This window comes from Anabrus simplex, chromosome 6 (assembly GCF_040414725.1).
Source record: "Anabrus simplex isolate iqAnaSimp1 chromosome 6, ASM4041472v1, whole genome shotgun sequence".
NCBI classification, from domain to species: domain Eukaryota; kingdom Metazoa; phylum Arthropoda; class Insecta; order Orthoptera; family Tettigoniidae; genus Anabrus; species Anabrus simplex.
The window spans coordinates 257,769,888-257,788,735 of NC_090270.1; the positions used below are offsets into that span (position 1 = coordinate 257,769,888).

At 37.8% G+C, this 18,848-nt stretch overlaps 1 protein-coding gene across 1 annotated transcript in view; it reads right to left on the reverse strand.

Moving 5' to 3' along the window:
- LOC136876416 (uncharacterized) overlaps positions 1 to 18,848 on the reverse strand; it is a 574,260-nt gene that overhangs the window by 408,060 nt on the left and 147,352 nt on the right. Inside the window, exons 7-8 of the mRNA XM_067150371.2 lie at positions 9,368 to 9,423; positions 9,213 to 9,271 (exon numbers count right to left, since the gene is read on the reverse strand). Of these exons, the coding sequence (XP_067006472.2) occupies positions 9,213 to 9,271; positions 9,368 to 9,423 (115 nt within the window). The remainder of the gene's footprint in view (positions 1 to 9,212; positions 9,272 to 9,367; positions 9,424 to 18,848) is intronic.

Below are 18,848 nucleotides of genomic sequence, written 5' to 3' on the forward strand. Positions count from 1 at the left end.
CAGCGTGATTAAAATAATTTATAGCCTAGATTGTAGCGGTTCATCACCCGACTCTACATTCCGATCGTCATTAAATTCTCTTCAGCCGTTTTCTCGTGATGCGTGTACATACATACATACAGACAGACAGACAGAAATTACGGAAAATTAAAAAATTCATTTTTTTGTTACTGTGGACATGACCGAGAAATACCATTCTTTTCAAATTCTGAGCAATGTACAGACAAAACTCTTATTTTATATATATAGATGGTTTTACACTAATGCACGACAATGCATGCCCACATGTTGCGAGAATTGTGCAACAGTTCTTGGATGAAACAGAGATTCATGCTATGGTTTGGCCTGTTCGAAGCCCCGATTTGAATCCCATTGAGCATGTTTGGGACCAGCTGGGGAGAAGAGTTCATCAGCGCTATCCAGAGACCCTACAGGACTTACGGAATGCCCTCCTGGAAGAATGGGAGATGATTCCTCAGCAGAACATTACCGCATTAATCAGGAGCATGCCTGAAAGGTTGAATGCTGTCATTGCTGCAAGAGGTGACAATACACACTTTTGAAGATGCGAACAGAGGTCCCCGAAATAGTCTCCGAGGTCTGTGAAGTGAAAGTGTGAAGTGTGTAACATTAAAACAAAGCTTACTCAAAATTTCCTTGAAATGTGCATCTCTCGCTTAATTTGTTCAATTTGTTTATAATCGTCTTTTCTTTTCATTGTTAGACCGTTAGATAGGACCGTACCACAATATTCCATCATAAGATAATGGTTTAGTATCATAAAAGTGTCATAAATTTCGAATAAATTTCAGTTTTTGAAAGAAATTGAAGTGTTGCATTTTTCGTGCTGCTCAGTGTATTTATCGCCTTGCATTTTCGTGATCTCTTCATTTGCGTTTTTCTCCGTGTTATCTCTGCTGACTGGTAATGTTGTGTTTGGAATAATGAAAGGGAGGGGGGATGTCACACTTACCAACAACATCCCTTTCATAGTATGCTTGTGGGGTCCTAATTGAAGCCATCCTTCTCATATGTCCATACCAATGTAATCTGCTTAATTCTAAGTTTTCCAACAGGCTTCTGTCCAATCCAAATTGTTGCAGAATACTTTCATTCCTTAATTTAACTCCCCTTGTCCTTCGGTGACATGACCGAAGGAACTTCATCAATGGCATGTAGGCGACTTTGTGCAGATCTAGTCAACGTCGCTCTTTCCAGTCTGTATGTTAGAATAGGGAACATGCATGATCCGGGGTTTTAATTGAAAATATGCTAATCTGATCCAAAATTTCATGCAGAATTTAAAAATGTGATCAGAATGTACAAATAATAACCCTAAACACGATAAAAATTTAAATTAAAGAAAATGTCTCGTGACGCAAGTACGCGATCCCATTGGTCTGACGTCATCGTACAGGTTGACTGAATTAGCAGACGAAATAACACACGTGTTAACAGTTAAAATTGAAATAATTGAAAAATAGATTCAACCTATTCAATACAATCGCATACCATCCCAAACAAATTGTTTATAAATGTTCCAAAGACGCTAAAACTAGGGAGAAATGGATTTTGGTGAGCCAGAGAAATGCTGGTGATATATCAGAAAAGTCTACAGTTTTTTTTTTTTTTTAAGTTTCAATTACTTTTCCATGTCAGCTGTTATAGTGGTAAAACTTTACATGTTAATGTATGGTGCTTTAATTAAATGCTTCAATTAAATCTTGGAATATGAAAGTAATAAACAGTGCATTAATTAATGCTGATTATTACAGTATTCTCCAAACCTAACCTATGTTTTGGGTGATCCATGTCAAGGTAATAAATCAAAGGGATTATGAACCATACTGACAGCTCTAACTGTACCAATTTATCTTGGCATGTGACAGTTATTTATGTCTTTATTGAAGAGCTTACATTTGTAAAGAAATTGAGGCTATAGCTAAATACTCTAACAAAAAATAGGCGTGTACATCATGAAAGAAAACAACGTGAATTTAACAAATGTATATCTCTACATAAAACCAATGCTTGTCTGTTGGGGTCTTAAGTTAACAATGCTCAATTACAATAATTATCATAATATTAATGAAATAAATAACATAATTGCACACAGGTGAAAATAGTGATGCTGATGTTTAAAATATTATCCAACTTAGCCTAAGTTTTTAGGTTATACAAGCCAAGTCAATAAACCGAAGGGTAAAAATACCGGGCGAGTTGGCCATGAAGTTAGGAGCGCGCAGCTGTGAGCTCGCATCTGTGAGCTCGCATCTGTGAGATAGTGGGTTCAAACCCCACTGTCGGCAGCCCTGAAGATAGTTTTCCGTGGTTTCCCATTTTCACACCAGGCAAGTGCTGGGGCTGTACTTTAATTAAGGCCACGGCTGCTTCCTTCTCATTCCTAGGTTTTTCCTGTCCCATCGTCGCCATAAGACCTATCTGTAACGGTGCGACGTAAAACAAATTAAAAAAAAAGTTAACGTCACAGCACCCAAAGACATTCGTGTATTGAATGACTAAAATGTCACCAAGCCACTTTTCTTGCGTGATATGCTCAGCTTGTTAAAAGCCAAATGTAATTAAAGTTATTGGCTTTACGCCCTGCTAACTAATTCTACGGTTTTCGGAGACGCCAATGTGCAGGATTTTAGTCCTGCAGGAGTTCTTTTACGTGCCAGTAAATCTACCAACACGAGGGTGACGTATTTGAACATCTTCAACTACCACCGGACTGAACCAGGATCGAACCTGCCAAGTTGGTGTCAGACCGTCTGAACCACTCAGCCCGAATTGTGAAAACTAGATGAAGTCATATTTATCTTTATCATGTTTAACTTTTTCCCTCCACCAAGATATTTAATGTTTATCTTTCATGGGCCCCGGAAGTGGGTTGGCCAGTTGCCCCAACCATAAATACACATTTTTTTTTTGGAAATTATACATTATAGACCTATAATTCTATGATCTTTCTTTCTTTCCTTCTTTCTTTCTTAATCAGTTTATCCTTCAGAGTTGGATTTTCCCTCGGACTCAGTGAGGGATTTCACCTCTACCACTTCAAGGTCAGTGTCCTGGAGCGTGAGACTTTGGTATGGTGATACAACTGGTGAGGAGGGCCATTACCTCGCCCAGGTGGCCTCACCTGCTATGCTCAACAGGGGCCTTGTTAGAAGATGGGAAGATCAGAAGGGATAGACAAGGAACAGGGAAGGAAACGGCCGTGGCCTTAGGTGCCTGGAGGAGAAGTGGGAAAATACGAAAAACCAGTTCGAGGAAGGCTGAGGTGGGATTTGAAACTCCTCTACTCAGTTGACCTCCCGAGGCTGAGTAGACCCCGTTCCAGCCCTCGTACTATTTGTTTTCAACTTTCATGGCAGAGCCAGGAATCGAAACCGGGCCGCCGGGGGTGGCGGCTAATCACATTAACCACTACACCACAGGGGCGGACTAATACTATAATGCTACCTATATGTTTATGTTAATGCTGAAATCCGATTTCTTACTTTACTAATGCTGAAAGCCCGAAAATGTAATGTTATTCTTTAATATGGGAATCAGTCTAGAATAAAATGTTGAAAGTGATGTGATTTCTATCCAGGTTCGTTTTTATCCTAATACTATGAGTTACAGTACTCTGCACATATATAAAAGATGCCAATTACAAACTTGCTTTTTATCCGCGAATTTCTGCGGCCACAAAAGTCACTATTTTTTAAGAATGATGACATCTACACATGGTACATTGTCTGACTGTGATGTTTTTAACCTTTCTTCTGTCATTTTGAAGTTGTTCGCGATCACAAATAATAAATAATTGGCTTTTAGTAACGGCTGATGCACAATGGCTGGTAGAGCCGCATGCGGTACTGGATCGTGACGTCACAGTGCGCCGCTTACGTCAGAGGCCGTTTCAATACCAATATAATAAATGGTCCGTTATTGGACATTATAAATTTTCCAGCTAACTCATTCTTGGTTGCCAGCGTGCCTTGCGGAAAGGCACTTTTAAATATTTTTTTAATGGTAGAAAACAAGGCAACTTACCACAATGTAATAAGTTTACGTACTATTTCATCGGTGTACTTTTCAAAAATATTTTTGAATATTATGCATGTTCCCTATTAATTAATACTTAATTAACGGTAATACCATTTTACATGACAGTAGAGAAGAATAAACAAAACAAAACACACTAAAAAGAAAGTTCAATGGAGTATAAGTAGAAAAATATGTACAGATATATACACAGGTTATATTACAAGTAATCACAGGAAAGTAATAGTCAAATTTGGAGATTACGTAAGTGATTTCTCAATTCTGACAATGAGCAGTTAAATATATCAATATCCAGTTTGTTTAGAGATCTTGACGTTCGTTCAATTGGCCCGTTGAGTGCTTAGTTCTATGCCAATTTGTAGACAATGTATTCTTGAACCTTGTGTGTCTGTCTGGTACATGTACGTTAATTTTTGCAAGGAGTTGTGGACAATTCACCAAGGAATGAAGCAATTTAAAAATGAAGAGTGTATCCAATAATTCATGGCATTGTGACAGGCTATGCATATTTAAGGACTGTTGTAAGGGTGTATAATCAACATTATCATATGAGAATCCTGCTCTAAATGAATATAAACGAAGAAATTTATGTTGTACTGAATCTAATCTATGGATAGAGGTCTGATGAGAAGGGTTCCAAACAGGTGTACAGTATTCTAGTATAGGGCGTACCATAGACACATACAGCAATCGACAGGTAGCTAAGTTTGAAAATTCTCTAGAATATCTAGTAATGCAACCCAATCTTTGCAATGCTTTCTTACAAATATTTTCAATGTGTTCATTAAACGATAGGTTGTAAATGAATAAAACGCCAAGGTCATTAACTTGTGAAACAGGAGTTAGAATGTTGTAATTACTAAATTTGTACTGAAATAATATTTTCTTCTTGTTTTTAAAAAATGATATTATTTTACATTTCTCATGATTAAGTTTCAACCCATTTTGAATGCAATACTTTTCCAGATGATTTAAATTTTCTTGAAGTTTTAAACAATCAAGTGGACAATTAATTTGCATAAAATTTTTTGCATCGACAGCAAACAAAAGCAATTCAGAATTCTTAAGTATATTTTTAATGTCATTTATGTAGAGAGTAAAAATTAAGGGTGCAAGGCGAGACCCTTGAGGAACTCCACTGGTAACAATAATAGGTGCAGAAAAATGATTCATTATTTTAACAATCTGCAGGCGGTTTTTAAGATACGATTCAAACCATGAGAGGAGAGGCCCATTAATTCCGTAGCCTGTTAGTTTTTGCAGCAAGATATCGTGGTCGACAGTGTCAAAAGCTTATGAGAAGTCTGTATAAATGCAGTCCACTTGCGAGTGGTTCTCTACTGCATCCAAGAGGAACTGATAGAATAAAAGAAGATTGCTACAGGTTGACCGTCCTGAAAAGAATCCATGTTGCTCATCAATGATGATGTTTCTAAAGAGAGGTGTGATTTTGTCAAGTATTATTGAGTCAAATATTTTGGAAATATGAGAAGAAATTACAACTGGTCTATATTGTTTTATGTCAGTTTTTTTACCATTTTTGAAAACTGGACTAACAAATCATTTCTTCCATTCCACTGGAAAAACGCCTTGGTTTAATGATAAGCTGAACAGATAAAAGAGTGCTTCACATAAAATAAATGAGCAGTACTTGAGCAGGTACGTTGAAACACCATCAGGTCTGACAGTTTTCTTTAATTTCAGAGATATCAGTTTGTTATAAATTTCTGCCTTACTAATGTTTATAACTGATAGATTGACAGAGAAAGGATAATCATATGACATACTACTACTATTATGATAAGAAGAATAAACGGATGAAAAGTGGTTAGCAAAAAGACTGACAATATTTTCTCCAGTATCGGCTGTAACTTCATTAAAATGCATTGTTGAAGGAATATTATTACATGACCTTGCCAGAATTTCTGTGGATTGGAAGTAATACTTCGTTCACAGTTGGAGACATACATTGTATAGCAAGATTTAGATTCAGACTTGCATTCATTTCTTAATTTCGAGAAATGCTGATAATTACTATTGAGACCTGATATCTTGTATCGCTTGTGTGCTTTCTTCCTTTCAATAATTGGTACAAGATATGTTTTGTACAACGCGAGCTTGCAAGCTTGGGGAAATGAGTCATCCCAAAGTAATTGATGAATGAAGTGGTACAATTTTGATGCAGCTTGTATTCTATTGCCAATTTCTTGGTTTATGGTACTGTCAGAAGGAACAAAGTTCCATAAGTATTTGAAGTTATTGATCTGTCAGGTCAGGTACATCCTGCTACCGTACGCGACAGTAGACTGTACTACCTGCGACTGTCTGGCCGAGGGTTGGGCGGCAGTTAACCTGACAAACTAAGCGAAAACCAATGGCTATGAAATGACGAATGTAGCATTTTATTAATTATGGTCTTATTTCGTCCAATACTTATGTATAGAATTCGATTAGGATGTCTAAGAAGCAAGAAAAATATGCAATAACCCCCCCGAAAAGGAAAGCAACATTACCTTCTCCATAAAGATCAGTTCAGTTCAAACGGAAGGAAATTTCCTTATCAACCTAACTTAACCTAACATTATCTTGTCACGACTTTGATACGGTTTGCAGACCTACCCTTTGTATGTTCTCATTGACTTAAAGCATGTGCACATGTAATATATTTGCTTGTGTGTATTCTTACAGCGTGGTTTCTCTTCAGTCCGACAAATAATAGCAAATTTCAAGAAGGAAGCTGAATTATTTACATCAGGCAAACACCAAAGAATACGGTTATCGTAATGCGTATAACAAGATAAAGGCACACATATATAATATTAAACTGAGTGAGGGTGAGAGAGTGTGTGTATTTCATTAATTCCTCATTAAGTTTGAGAACCGACTTAATTATGAATATCTTGATTGATCGTTTACCATCATTTACTCGGGTAAGGTGCTGATACTTTTACCTAAATTAGTTTCTTGACTGTTATGTTTCGTGATTAAATATGTAACTAGTCAAGTTGGCAGCAGTGGTGCATCTCAACGAATACAGTGGAACCTCGATTCTCCGTTTTTCGAGGGACCATGAAAATAAAACGTACAACACGGGAAAAGGGAAAATCCGGGAATGAATGAAAACCACCAACAATTTGTCTAAACATCACAAAAATGAAATATGTATAATTATAACGTTACAAAAACTCCTAAACCAAACCAAAATACAGCCCCAATGGGACTGCCTGTCAAGCGACCGCTGCTCAGCCTGAAGGCCTGCAGATTACGAGGTGACGCATGGTCAGTGTGACGAATCCTCTCGGCCAATATTCCTGGCTTTCTAGATTGGGGTCGCCAGCTGACCATTAGATACCTCCTCAATTAAAGGTAATCACATAGGCTGAGTGGACCTGGAACCAGCCCTTATATCCAGGTAAAATTGCCTGATCTGGTCGGAATTGAACCCGGGCCCTCTGGATGAGAGGCAGGCATGTTAGACCGCGAAACCGCATTAGCGAGTTCAAAATCGATAGGTACCTTATATTCAATTTTACAGGGGAATCTTCGTCAGTTTCCCGTGGAAAATTTCTTTCAGCCAAACTCTTCGAAAAATCTAATAACGCCAAGCCAAATGACAGTCGACCACAAGTAGTTTTTAATTCTCTCCTCTAATCAAATAAAGTACATTAGATACAAAAGCACCCAACATGATGGCGAAATCCCTTTTTTTCTTAAACTTTCGTTGTAATTTGGTCTCCAGTATACTGTTCGTAGTCAGTTTCTGGAAAACTTGTACTGCGTAAATTAGGCCTACGTCGACTTTTAAAGGTTATATTGAACTCAAAACATGGTTTCAAATGTAAGCATCGATTCTCAAAATTCTCGAATGCATTATATTGAATTCTGCCCATCACTAATCCAATCAAATTGGAACGAGAAAAAAAGAATGTCATAAAAACTTCAGAAATTACAGTTATTCGTGACTTTGAGGTCATCTGGAAAGCGCACTCACTGCACATGTTAGTACGAGTTGGAAATGATACAACCCATTTAAATGTAACATACGCAAATAAAACGCCTGCGGTTTTTGGCATTTTAAAATGAAAACGTGAAATTCCCTGGCTTCCATTAGGACCAAAACAGTAATAGGCAATCCAAAACCTCCCATGGGTTTCTATTTTAATATAAGGTGCAACATCTGTTCTGGTCTCGTTAACATAATCGTGTACGATAATATTAAAATACTAAATTTGTGCTAAGAAGGAGCAGTTTCGATTCCTGCCCAAAAGCCCAGTTACCCTACAGTGCCCTGAAGAGAGTGCCGAAAACCTGTTCGGCAGTACGATCGGGGAAAAAAAGTAAAAATATAAACATCTAACCCTGGATATAATGTGGACGTTTTACAAGTGCGAACATTTGACGAAACTCGTTCAGTCTTCAAGCACAGCTGTCGAAATGTGCCGTGTCTCCTTACAATTAGTTGTGGCCACTCACTGCTTTATGATTTCCGAGATTCTCTAAAGAATACCACCCGAATGCGATGCTAAGATGGTCCCTTATGCAAGTTTATCGCCAATTGATTTTCCAGTACTGTAGGCCTACTTGCTCTAATTATTGCAATGACGGGGCGTTAACGCCAAGATCCAAAGTACGCATAGCCGTCCTCTCGTGAGGTACAGTTTATTAAAAAAGATTGATCAAGGATTTAGGGTTGGTAGGACTGAAATTTCGGGACGGTTGATCCAGGAAATCATTTCTTCGAGAAACGGATAATGCAGGATTTTTACAACGTGATTTAATTACGATGTTCGCGGGACCACGTTATTTGAACGCATATTCCGGGAAAACGCAGTTTCCGGGAACGGATAATTGAGGTTCCACTGTATCATCAATCAGCTTTATGCAGTTTCTGTTTGGCATTTCACACAATCCAGACTAATAACACTAGTCAACTGGCTATGTAGTCCATGAGAAAGTCCTAAAATTCATATTATGTTTCCTATTCACAGATTGGTTCAAAAAAACAATTTTATTTTTTAACCACTGTCCTGAGACATGTAACATTTGGGGATGAAGGTATCAACACACTGTAGACATTATCTTGACAACATTGTAACAAATTTCTGTCTTAAAAATCATATATTCAACTGATGGGGAATATGTTTGGCACTTACCTCCGAAACTCCACGAGGAACATTGCGAACCCGGAGTTTGCACGACTGGTTGAGTACACCTGAAACAATTTGACAATCACCAAAGTCTGTCAACAGCAAGTTATCTGTATTTTACTTCAGCCTAAAGTTCAGGTTAACAAAATACTGACACTTACCGAGACCATACCCCACTTCCATATCTTCTACTCCTGGCTCCATCCTCACCGAATGTCTATGAAGCAAAAAATTTTGGATTACTAGTTAACACATTTTACAGTTATGAACATAATGAATGGGAGCTGATAATCCCATTACTCAGTCATTTAATACTGCAATTTCTACTACCACTATCTTACAGGAACAGCACCAAGAGAGAACAAGTAAAGGACTAACGTTGACCATGAAAAGTGCTGCATGACTACTTGCTTCCCCTTCCACAGTTAACTTCAATATGCATTGTATTACACTGCTGTAGATGCTCCTCTGTTAAGGTATTGAAAAGACTGAAGTTAGTTCATAAGAAATAAGGTGTATTGGGAGTCGTAGCAGTTGTACAAGTACTTTTTTTCATTCTTCTAATATCAGGCTTGTTTTAAGACATTTAATAGGAATCTGATTGTTTAATCACCTATCACCACTGATCTGCATTTAAGGCCATTGCCCAGGTGGCAGATTCCCAATCAGTTATTTACAATTTGTTTCTTATAGTAGTTACAATTTATTAGAGTTGTTTTGAAGCATATAAGGCGACGAGACTTACAAAGGATTAAAATATGACATTTCTCGTTTTCTAGGCGAGTGTTACAATAAATCATATTGTCTTGGAAATAAAATCATGAAATTATTTACCTTAACTGACATTGATGTCACTATATTCTACATATCCTCTGCCAGTTTTTTTTTAAAAGTTCTTTTGGATTTTTTTTTTTTTTTTTTTTTGCCGAGCTCTCAGTGTTGAATACACTCATCTTACTAATGATTATGAAGGACAGATGAAGCAAAAAAACTAATATACACTCATTTCTGTAACAAAAGGTGTACTCCATTGTCAAACTTTTCAACTTTTGGATTCAACATGTACAAAATGTGTCCAGCAATTTCAAGTTTGTACTCTGTGCAGTCAGATTAAAGGTATCAGCTCACAAGAAACTTTCAGTATTTAGAGCACTGGTTGTCCATTTGTGTATATCTTGAAGAAAAAAGCAGAATTCATTATATTTCCTTGGGGTACACCATTTTTCTGCTTTCTCCATAGACTGTGCTGCCATTAAAAGTCAACAAAGAATCCGTCCTGCAAGAGAGTGACACCATTAACCATTAACATGGTTCTTGGTCAGACTGTAAATATTAACTTCCCTCCAAAACAAACTGAACAAATCCTGGATGTCTCTTATTAAACAACGGAGCACTTAAATTTTATCATGAAATAGGTTTCTTGAAGGTGCTACGTAGTACAGTAGAACCTCGATAATTCGAAATCGGTTAATTCAAAATCCCGCCTAATTCGAAGAAGCTCTCATTCCCAGAAACATGAGATACAGTTTTGCATGTTATTTAAATTGTTTAATTCGAAATACGGATAATTCGTAATTCGAAGTACAATGTCGGCCCCATTACCGAAATTCAGACTTTTAATTCGAAACTGCCTTTACATTTTAAAACAATAGTACGTTACAGAGTAATTTCAATTCAAAATTTATCCACGTCAGAATAGAACGCATGTTCCGGAACGTGGAGGGGTAGCTTTCCGCACTTACACTCACTTCGGTGGGTCTAGAGTGCGCTTCATGATTGCCAAGTTGAATGAAATCGAAATTCTTTTGTATTCAACCTTTTAAGGAACGCCGTGATATCACGCAACAGGCAGTGTGCGGAAAAACAGAATGCGCGACCCCTTTCGATGCCGACAGTTGACGAAAAAGCGTGGCTCATATAATAAATTCGTAGGACCGAACAATACTGTCATTGCCGATGAAACTGCATTGCTTTATTTTAATGCGAGCCCAAACGGTCTTATGGTTTAACGGAGAAAGTGCCAGCCGGAGAATTGTACAAGGGTGGGGGATGGGGGTCATTGTAGCAAATACAGTAGAGTCTGTACTGTATTTGATTGTAGTGCATCGCAATTGCAATGCACATGGAAGCGAGAAACTTTATCCCCTCGTCATAGAAAAGTTCGATAAGCTACAATGTTTTAAGGGTGTCGGGCACTTTCCATCCCAGTGCAAAGCATCTAAAAATGCAAACAGTACAGATATCCAAAAAATAATGCATTTGCACAGGGGAACCAGCATAATTTATCCTCGTCTTTGAATTGTGTTATTTTTTTTCTTTCATTGCGTGAGGTTATGTTCGTCAGTGATTTATCCAAGTGCATTATTTGAACATTGTAAATGCACCTTGTTGGCTACATTTTGGAAATAGTTTTTCCATGGCATTGGAAAGGTTTAAACTGTGAATCGAGGTGATTGCATGTATTAATGGGTCTTAGAATACTTTGTGACGCGGCAAGTGTTTACATTTCTGAAGTACGAGAGAAGTGCCATGGCGGGAAATCGTACAAGGATAGAGTCATAGGAAAGTTTGATTTTAAGGGCATCGGCTACTTTCTGTGTGAATACAAGGCATCTAAACTGCATACATTATAATCTAATGAATAAAGCACTTGAAGATGGGAGCCAGCATAGATTTCTCCTCCTCTTTGAATCGTGCCTTTTTTCTTCTTTCTTTCTTTATTTCTTTCTTTCGTTGCATGAGGTTATATTTGCCAATGAGATATACAAGTGCATTATTTGAATACTGTAAATGCACCTTTTTGGATACATTTTGGAAATAGTTCTTTTTACACGGCATTTGAAAGGTATAAACTGTGAATCAAGGTTAACTGCATGCAGTAACGGACCTTAGAATATTTCATAACGTGGCAAGGGTTGGTACTTCTGAATTGCGAATTGGCGGTTAATTCGAAATCACGTAATTCAAAGTCCGATTTTTGAGTCCCAATGACTTCAAATTAACAAGGTTTTACTGTACAAACATTTTTGAAAAAAGTAGTAAGGTGTGACTATTAACCATAGAATATTTTAATTCCAGTATTTGAATTACTAAAAAAAATTATGGTATAACTAAACTGTATTTTATTCATAATTTATTTGTAACTGTTTGGCAAACATCTATCCAATCTGAAAAAAAAAAAAACCTCGTAAGTTATATTGTCATTAATATGAGCATTAAAGTTAAAATATTACAGTAGCCAAAAATTATTGTACTGTTGTGAAATACGGACTTCCTCGTGAACAATTTACTCAAAATCGTCTGTGTCTGTACCGCTGGTTTCGGTATCTAATGCTGTACCTGATGCACTGCCCTCACCGCTACTCATACCTGTATCAGATCTTTTGTCTCTCTGCCACACTGCATCATCTTCAGATCCGTCTAGTGCGTTCAAAATTCAAGTTCTTTTGAAGCTCTTGGAGACTAGTTCAGGTGGTTCTGTAATGCACTCATCATGTCCGCCAATTATCGTCGTACTTTCTTCACATCACCTCATGCTGAACATCAGCGGTGATCACCACCTTTCTTCTTTGCTGGCTGATCTATCACTGAACCTCGTGGTCATACATCAAGCATCCGCTGACGTCATTGCTATCAGCTTGCCTCATGCCTCGAATGTTCCAGTATCTTCGAATTTGTTGTTTGCTGCGTGTGACATAACCTCCCCTCGTGCCCCTCCCCTCTCCTACTTGGCAATATATACTGCCTCATATCGAGACACGTTTCGACCGTTGTGGAGACACACTGGGAGAAGATCGTCTTTATGATGTTCCTGTAAATGTCTAATTTAGTTTTGAACTTCTCCATATCATCATGCACCATGAGTTAGTGTAGCTTGAAATTATATTTTTAGATTCTGACATCTAAGCTCATTGACTGTTTGTACACTCTGTTGGAATCAATATGGTAGCCAATGGATTCTTAATTCATGTAACTTTTTATGATCTTCCAATCTTGTGTTTTTTGAGAAACCGGACATTAATTTAGTCAATACTTCAGAACTGTTGTACTTCAATGTTGTTTGTATAAACTTACTGTGAAGATGGGTTGTTTCGTTACAGATTGTAGACTGGTCATTCTTCGTAGTTGTGTACTCTTTTTCAACTATTCACTTAATCAGCCTTAGTCGACTCAGTGTTTTCTAGTTACCCTATGCCATCGAATTGGATTTATAAATTTCAATTTGAGATTAGCCTGGAATCTCTATGTCATTTTAACCTAGCAGTGTCCTATTCCATTGTTCACCTTAAAATGTTTTTCAAACCTGGTTGGGAAAAATCAATTCTATGTATGTATTTCAGTCTGTACTTGACAAAATCTCACTCAGATGATATGCAACCAATGCAATACTGACATGCATTATCTGTAATTTTTTAACATTTTCCTATCGTTTGTCATGATTAGAAACATAACGTTCTGTACTTTTGGTTTGTGTTTCAATACATCTATTTGTTAGACCGATTTTCTTTAATATTCTCAGAAACCATCTTACCTCCTTGTAATTTCTATCCATACCATCCACGGTTCTCCTCTAGCTGCCCACCGTTTGGTGGTTGTTTTGTTATTATGCTTCCACTGCAAACCCACTCCACTACTATATTCTCCGTGAGCTCTTTTCTTACTATTTTTAATTTAAACTGCAACCAAATACACCACATTATAAGGTCCCAATTCTTCATTACCCACAAGCATAACAATTCTCAGGACAATGCCTAATATTTCCAGCGGGCATCAATTGCTGATCGCCGCTCATCATACACTTGTATAATCGACAAAGTGGCGGCAAAGTAGATGTTAGACCACTGGGAATAACTACCTATTATTACTTATTTTCATTGAGAAGTTGATTTACTTCTTTCAAGAGGTGACCTCGGAAACTATCTAAAATATGCAGAGCCGGCTGTTTCAGTAATCCACCGGGCTGTCTATTCCATACAGTTTTAACCCAGTCCAGCAAGAGTTCTACATCCCTCCAACCCTTTTGTTGCAGTCATACATGATTCCATGGGGAAACTGTATTTCAGGCATATGTTTCCTCTTGAAAAATATGAAAGGAAGCAACTTTCTTCCACCAGCTGTAATGGCAAGCATTGCCATGCATCATAATTTCTCACTACCATTGGTTTTCATAAATACACTCTGTGATCCTTTCAGCGCAATAGTGCCGTTGCAAGGCACATCAAAAAAGATTGGAACCTGATTGAATAATACAGTTGAAAAAGTAAGTATGAAGTTTCCTGGCACAAACATAAGACAAATGGATCATCTTGTCCATGTAATCAGCAGGCAAACTTTGACAGAGTGTTGTTCTCCTTTGCACCAACAGATTGTGTTGCATAAACCTCACAACTGGAGCCCAGAAGTTGGGCAAAATGCCTTATTTTTCATATTTTAGCTCTTGTAGCCTATTTGATAGTTTAATGCCTTCTTTTGCCTTTTCTGAATTGTAGTGGATATTATCTGTGGTTATTTTTATATGTAAATTAATCACTGCAAAAAATATATATATATATAATTTAAATGTATTGTATTAATAATGAAGAAATTCCATTTTAAGATAAAAAAATAACATTTACACAAACAATATTTTCGTATCACACAAATCTCTACTGAAAACTTCACAAGCCAAATGGTCGAGAGGGTTGCCAGGTCTCATCACTGCTACGTAAAATTACGTGCTAGTGGCGATTATAGTTTTAAAAAGAACAACTTGGTAACCAAAAGGAAAATGGAAGAGGTCAGATACTTCAAAAATGAAGGTATCGGCAAAAGAAAGGGAAGGACCACGAAAAGCATGAAAATGAAAACTCTCCAGGCCTCGAAAACCTAATACCATCGGGACCGGAAAAGAACAAGAGTTGACCAAGGGAGGGCAGACAGAAAAGGTAAGAGCAAGGTACCTGACGCATGTGGAAGTAATGCCAGACTCAGCTAGGGAAACTGTGGTCACCAACCCATATTCCCAATTTGAGAGCCCCTGGTCCCCCTTCTAGTCACTTCTTACGACAGACAGGGGATACCGTTGGCGTTACTCTATCATCCCCACCTACAGGAGGATGTAAGAGTAAGTACTAAATTATGATATAGTTGTGTGTTACATAGCTTACAGTAAAGCATCTTTATTATTTATATGCCCATTTTTGTTCTTATAAATGCCTATTTTGATTATTTTACTGCCTATTTTCTAAATGTTAAGTGCTTACTTGCCTACTTATTTTAGCAAAAAATAAATACCTGAACTTCCAGGCTCTACTCATAACCCACCCACAACTTGCCTTAAACTGAGTTATGGAAATGTTGTCTACGTGAATATATCTCGCGCCTTCATTTGTCGGCCATTATTACGTATTTTACTGATGTACACAAACACTTCTTTGTCAATTTTCTGACACTTCACTGTTTCTGAACTCTACACGTGCGTCTAGAATACTTTGTGTTTTTACCTTGTCTTTTAATTTCTCTCAGTCACACACCAACTTTTTACTCGCTGAAAATTTTCTTTCCATAGCTCTGTATCCGTGCTGTTCAGCGAAGACAATTACCTTCAGCATGAAGACCGCAAAACAGTTTCTATATATTACTCATAATCACAAATATATACTTCAGGTGTCAATGTGTTCCTACGTAAATTACTGTCCATAACTGTTCAGAATTACTGTATCCAAAAAACAAAATATTTCTACAAACACCCCAAAAACAAAATAGAATTTAAATTCTCATGCAAACACGTCTACAGTAATTATGACACTCACGAACACATGCATCTGTACATTCCAGAGCAGTTGATAATTCTGCAAGAGTACCTAACAACCATGATCTCAGATGACATTAATTTCATAACTGATGATTCCTTAATTCTATTAAAACAATTTTTATTACACAATCCTCCTACAACAGCTGCAAGCTGCCCAAGAACAATGATTACCGGAACAACAATAACACATACAGATAGACACACAAAATAGTATGACGTTAAGAGCAGGCAAGAGAGTGAGGCGCGTCAAACATTTATCAGAGGTCTGCAAGCGTGGTTCTTGAAGATCATAATGGACTTCTGGAGAGTAGTAGTGGTAATCTTGTAAAAGAATTATCTATTCGGCCCACAGGTACTTGAAGAGTTGACAAAAAATTTAGGAATAGTTCCTCAGCCACCTAACTCAAGCTGATTACAGAGAAGGGTGAGAGCTTATACTTTTGCTTATAAAAGTCCACAATTTTGACATAAATCCTCCTTCCCCCCGGCCACATCAACCTCTTCAGGCTGATTTTTGCTGTTCTCAAATTTAAATATTGGATCAATGATGAAACCTTCAGAACAGGATGGCTTGAAAGCAATAATGTCAAGGTGTCGACTGCTTCCTCTGCTGGAGAAGCTGTGTACTTCTTCATAGACATATCCTTGTACTCTCAAAGCATTAGCGATCATTGATCTGGCTATATATGGTGTGAGGTGCGTAGTAAATCACCATGTGGACAGGTTCCCATGGCATGTGAAGGAACTCTGTGGCAAAGCTGACAGAGGCTATTGTCCTGGGATCTGACAGGTACAGTCCGCACAGCAAAGATATTGGCATTTTCATTGCCTCACACCATTCATTGCAAGAAAAGCCTTTTCGATTATGAATCCATGTATTCGTTGGGGTATACTGTTTAAAAAGGACTACAACTTTGCCTTTATGCTCTGTTTTGCTCCAGTTGTCAGCTCTTCTTCTCAATTCAAGTCAAATTTTCCTTGTATTTAAAAAGCCATGCCTTTTGTCTGGAATAGATTCTGTTTCTGCTACATTCAATGTGGCGAGGCTTGCGCTGATTTCTTGACATATGTTTCTCGTTGGTGTAAAAAAGCATTACTGGAAGAGTTCAAAATTTTGTATGGATTAATACCTTGCAGATATCCTTTCCAGGATGCACAAATAAATCCAAAACTTTAAATTTCATTTCAGAGTATATCATATCATTTGGGACAGCCATGGGAAGTTGCAAATTTCCTTTAACCCTTCTTAAAACGCGCGAAAATTATTACGTTACAAGTCGTGCACGGAGGTAACCTCCAGGGCTAAAAATGCGTGTAATTTCCGTCCTTTGAGAAGTTGTTTTGGCATGTTCATTTGCAGTATTCTTTGGTATAATTAAAAGAAACCCTTTTAAGTATTAGTAGGTTATTCTTACACAGTTTGTTTGATCTAAAATCAGAATACTGTAGACCTTAACTGTGACAAATGGTCTTATGATATTACCTATGACGATCACATCATATGAAATATGAAATAATATTCTAAAATATGTTTAGAGGATCAGAACAAAAAAGTCATCGACCTAGAAAATAAATAATATGCACTAAAATATAAGGTTATTTGCACACGGAGGAAACGTCCAGGTGATGTCACTTGTCACAACAATGATCCCACACTCTCTCACAGGATGCACGATCGCGCCGAAATGCTGACAGGACGAGTCAAATGAACAAGGAGAAAGGTACACGGGTGGGGAGACCAACAGTTCAACTGGGAAGTTCAGTACCGTGCAAAATGTAATCGGCCCGGAGGAAATCTCCGTGAGGCCAGATATGTTGATGACACGTTAGTAATCTTAAATGAAGATTCAACCAACGCAGCCTCTACACTTCTTCTCAACAACATTGACTCTAACATTAAATTCACCCTTGAATCAAAACACAACAAAACTCTTAATTTTCTAGACTTAACTATAACTAGACATCCTTCTTCTTTAACTTACAAAATTTTCAGAAAACCAACCCAAACAGCAACAACAATAAGGCAAGATTCTTCACACCCTCAAGCACATAAACGTGCTACTATTATTATTATTATTCTCGTGGCAGATACATCAATAAAAGAAAACAGTTACAATAATTTCAAGTAACATTTAAATAATCTTGGACCAATACAACGCTACTTCAAGTCCTCTCTTCGTAGCTCGATGCAGGTCATCTTGCGTGCACAAAGATGGACACAGCGGACACTGAAGCATATGCTGGATGGTTTGATCTTCTCCGCAGTTACACTTGGTGTTGTCGCCATTGATGAAGCCCCATCTTGCCAAATTAACTTTGGACCTTCCCACTCCTGATCTCAACCTATTGAGAGATTTCCAGATTGTCCAGCTCTCATTGCAACCGGGTGGCAAACGTTCCTCAACCGCCATCTGCTCAGAGCCTTGGAGGATCTTCGTCTTCCATAGCTGTATCCTTGCCTTCTCAGCTGGTACTATAAGTTCCTGAGATGTTCGAAGGAAGCTCTTCCTAGATTTCAGTCTCTGTACTGGAAGCTCATGTCCATGCAGTAGATGAGTACTTTCGTGCTTAACCTTTGTCCTTTCCTTATTTGCAGCTACTTCTCTTCGCACACCGGGTGGTGCTTTCCCTTGGAGTTGGAGTAGACTTTAGACAACCTGTAACAAGTCTGCAGGTCTCATTAAGTGCTATGTCTACCTGTCTGGCATGAGATGAATTGTACCAAACAGGGCAGGCATATTCCGCTGCAGAATAACATAGTGCCATGGCGGAAGCACGAATAGTTTTTGGTTGACTGCCCCATTCTGATCCAGATAATTTACGTAGAAGATGATTCCTGGTGGAAACTT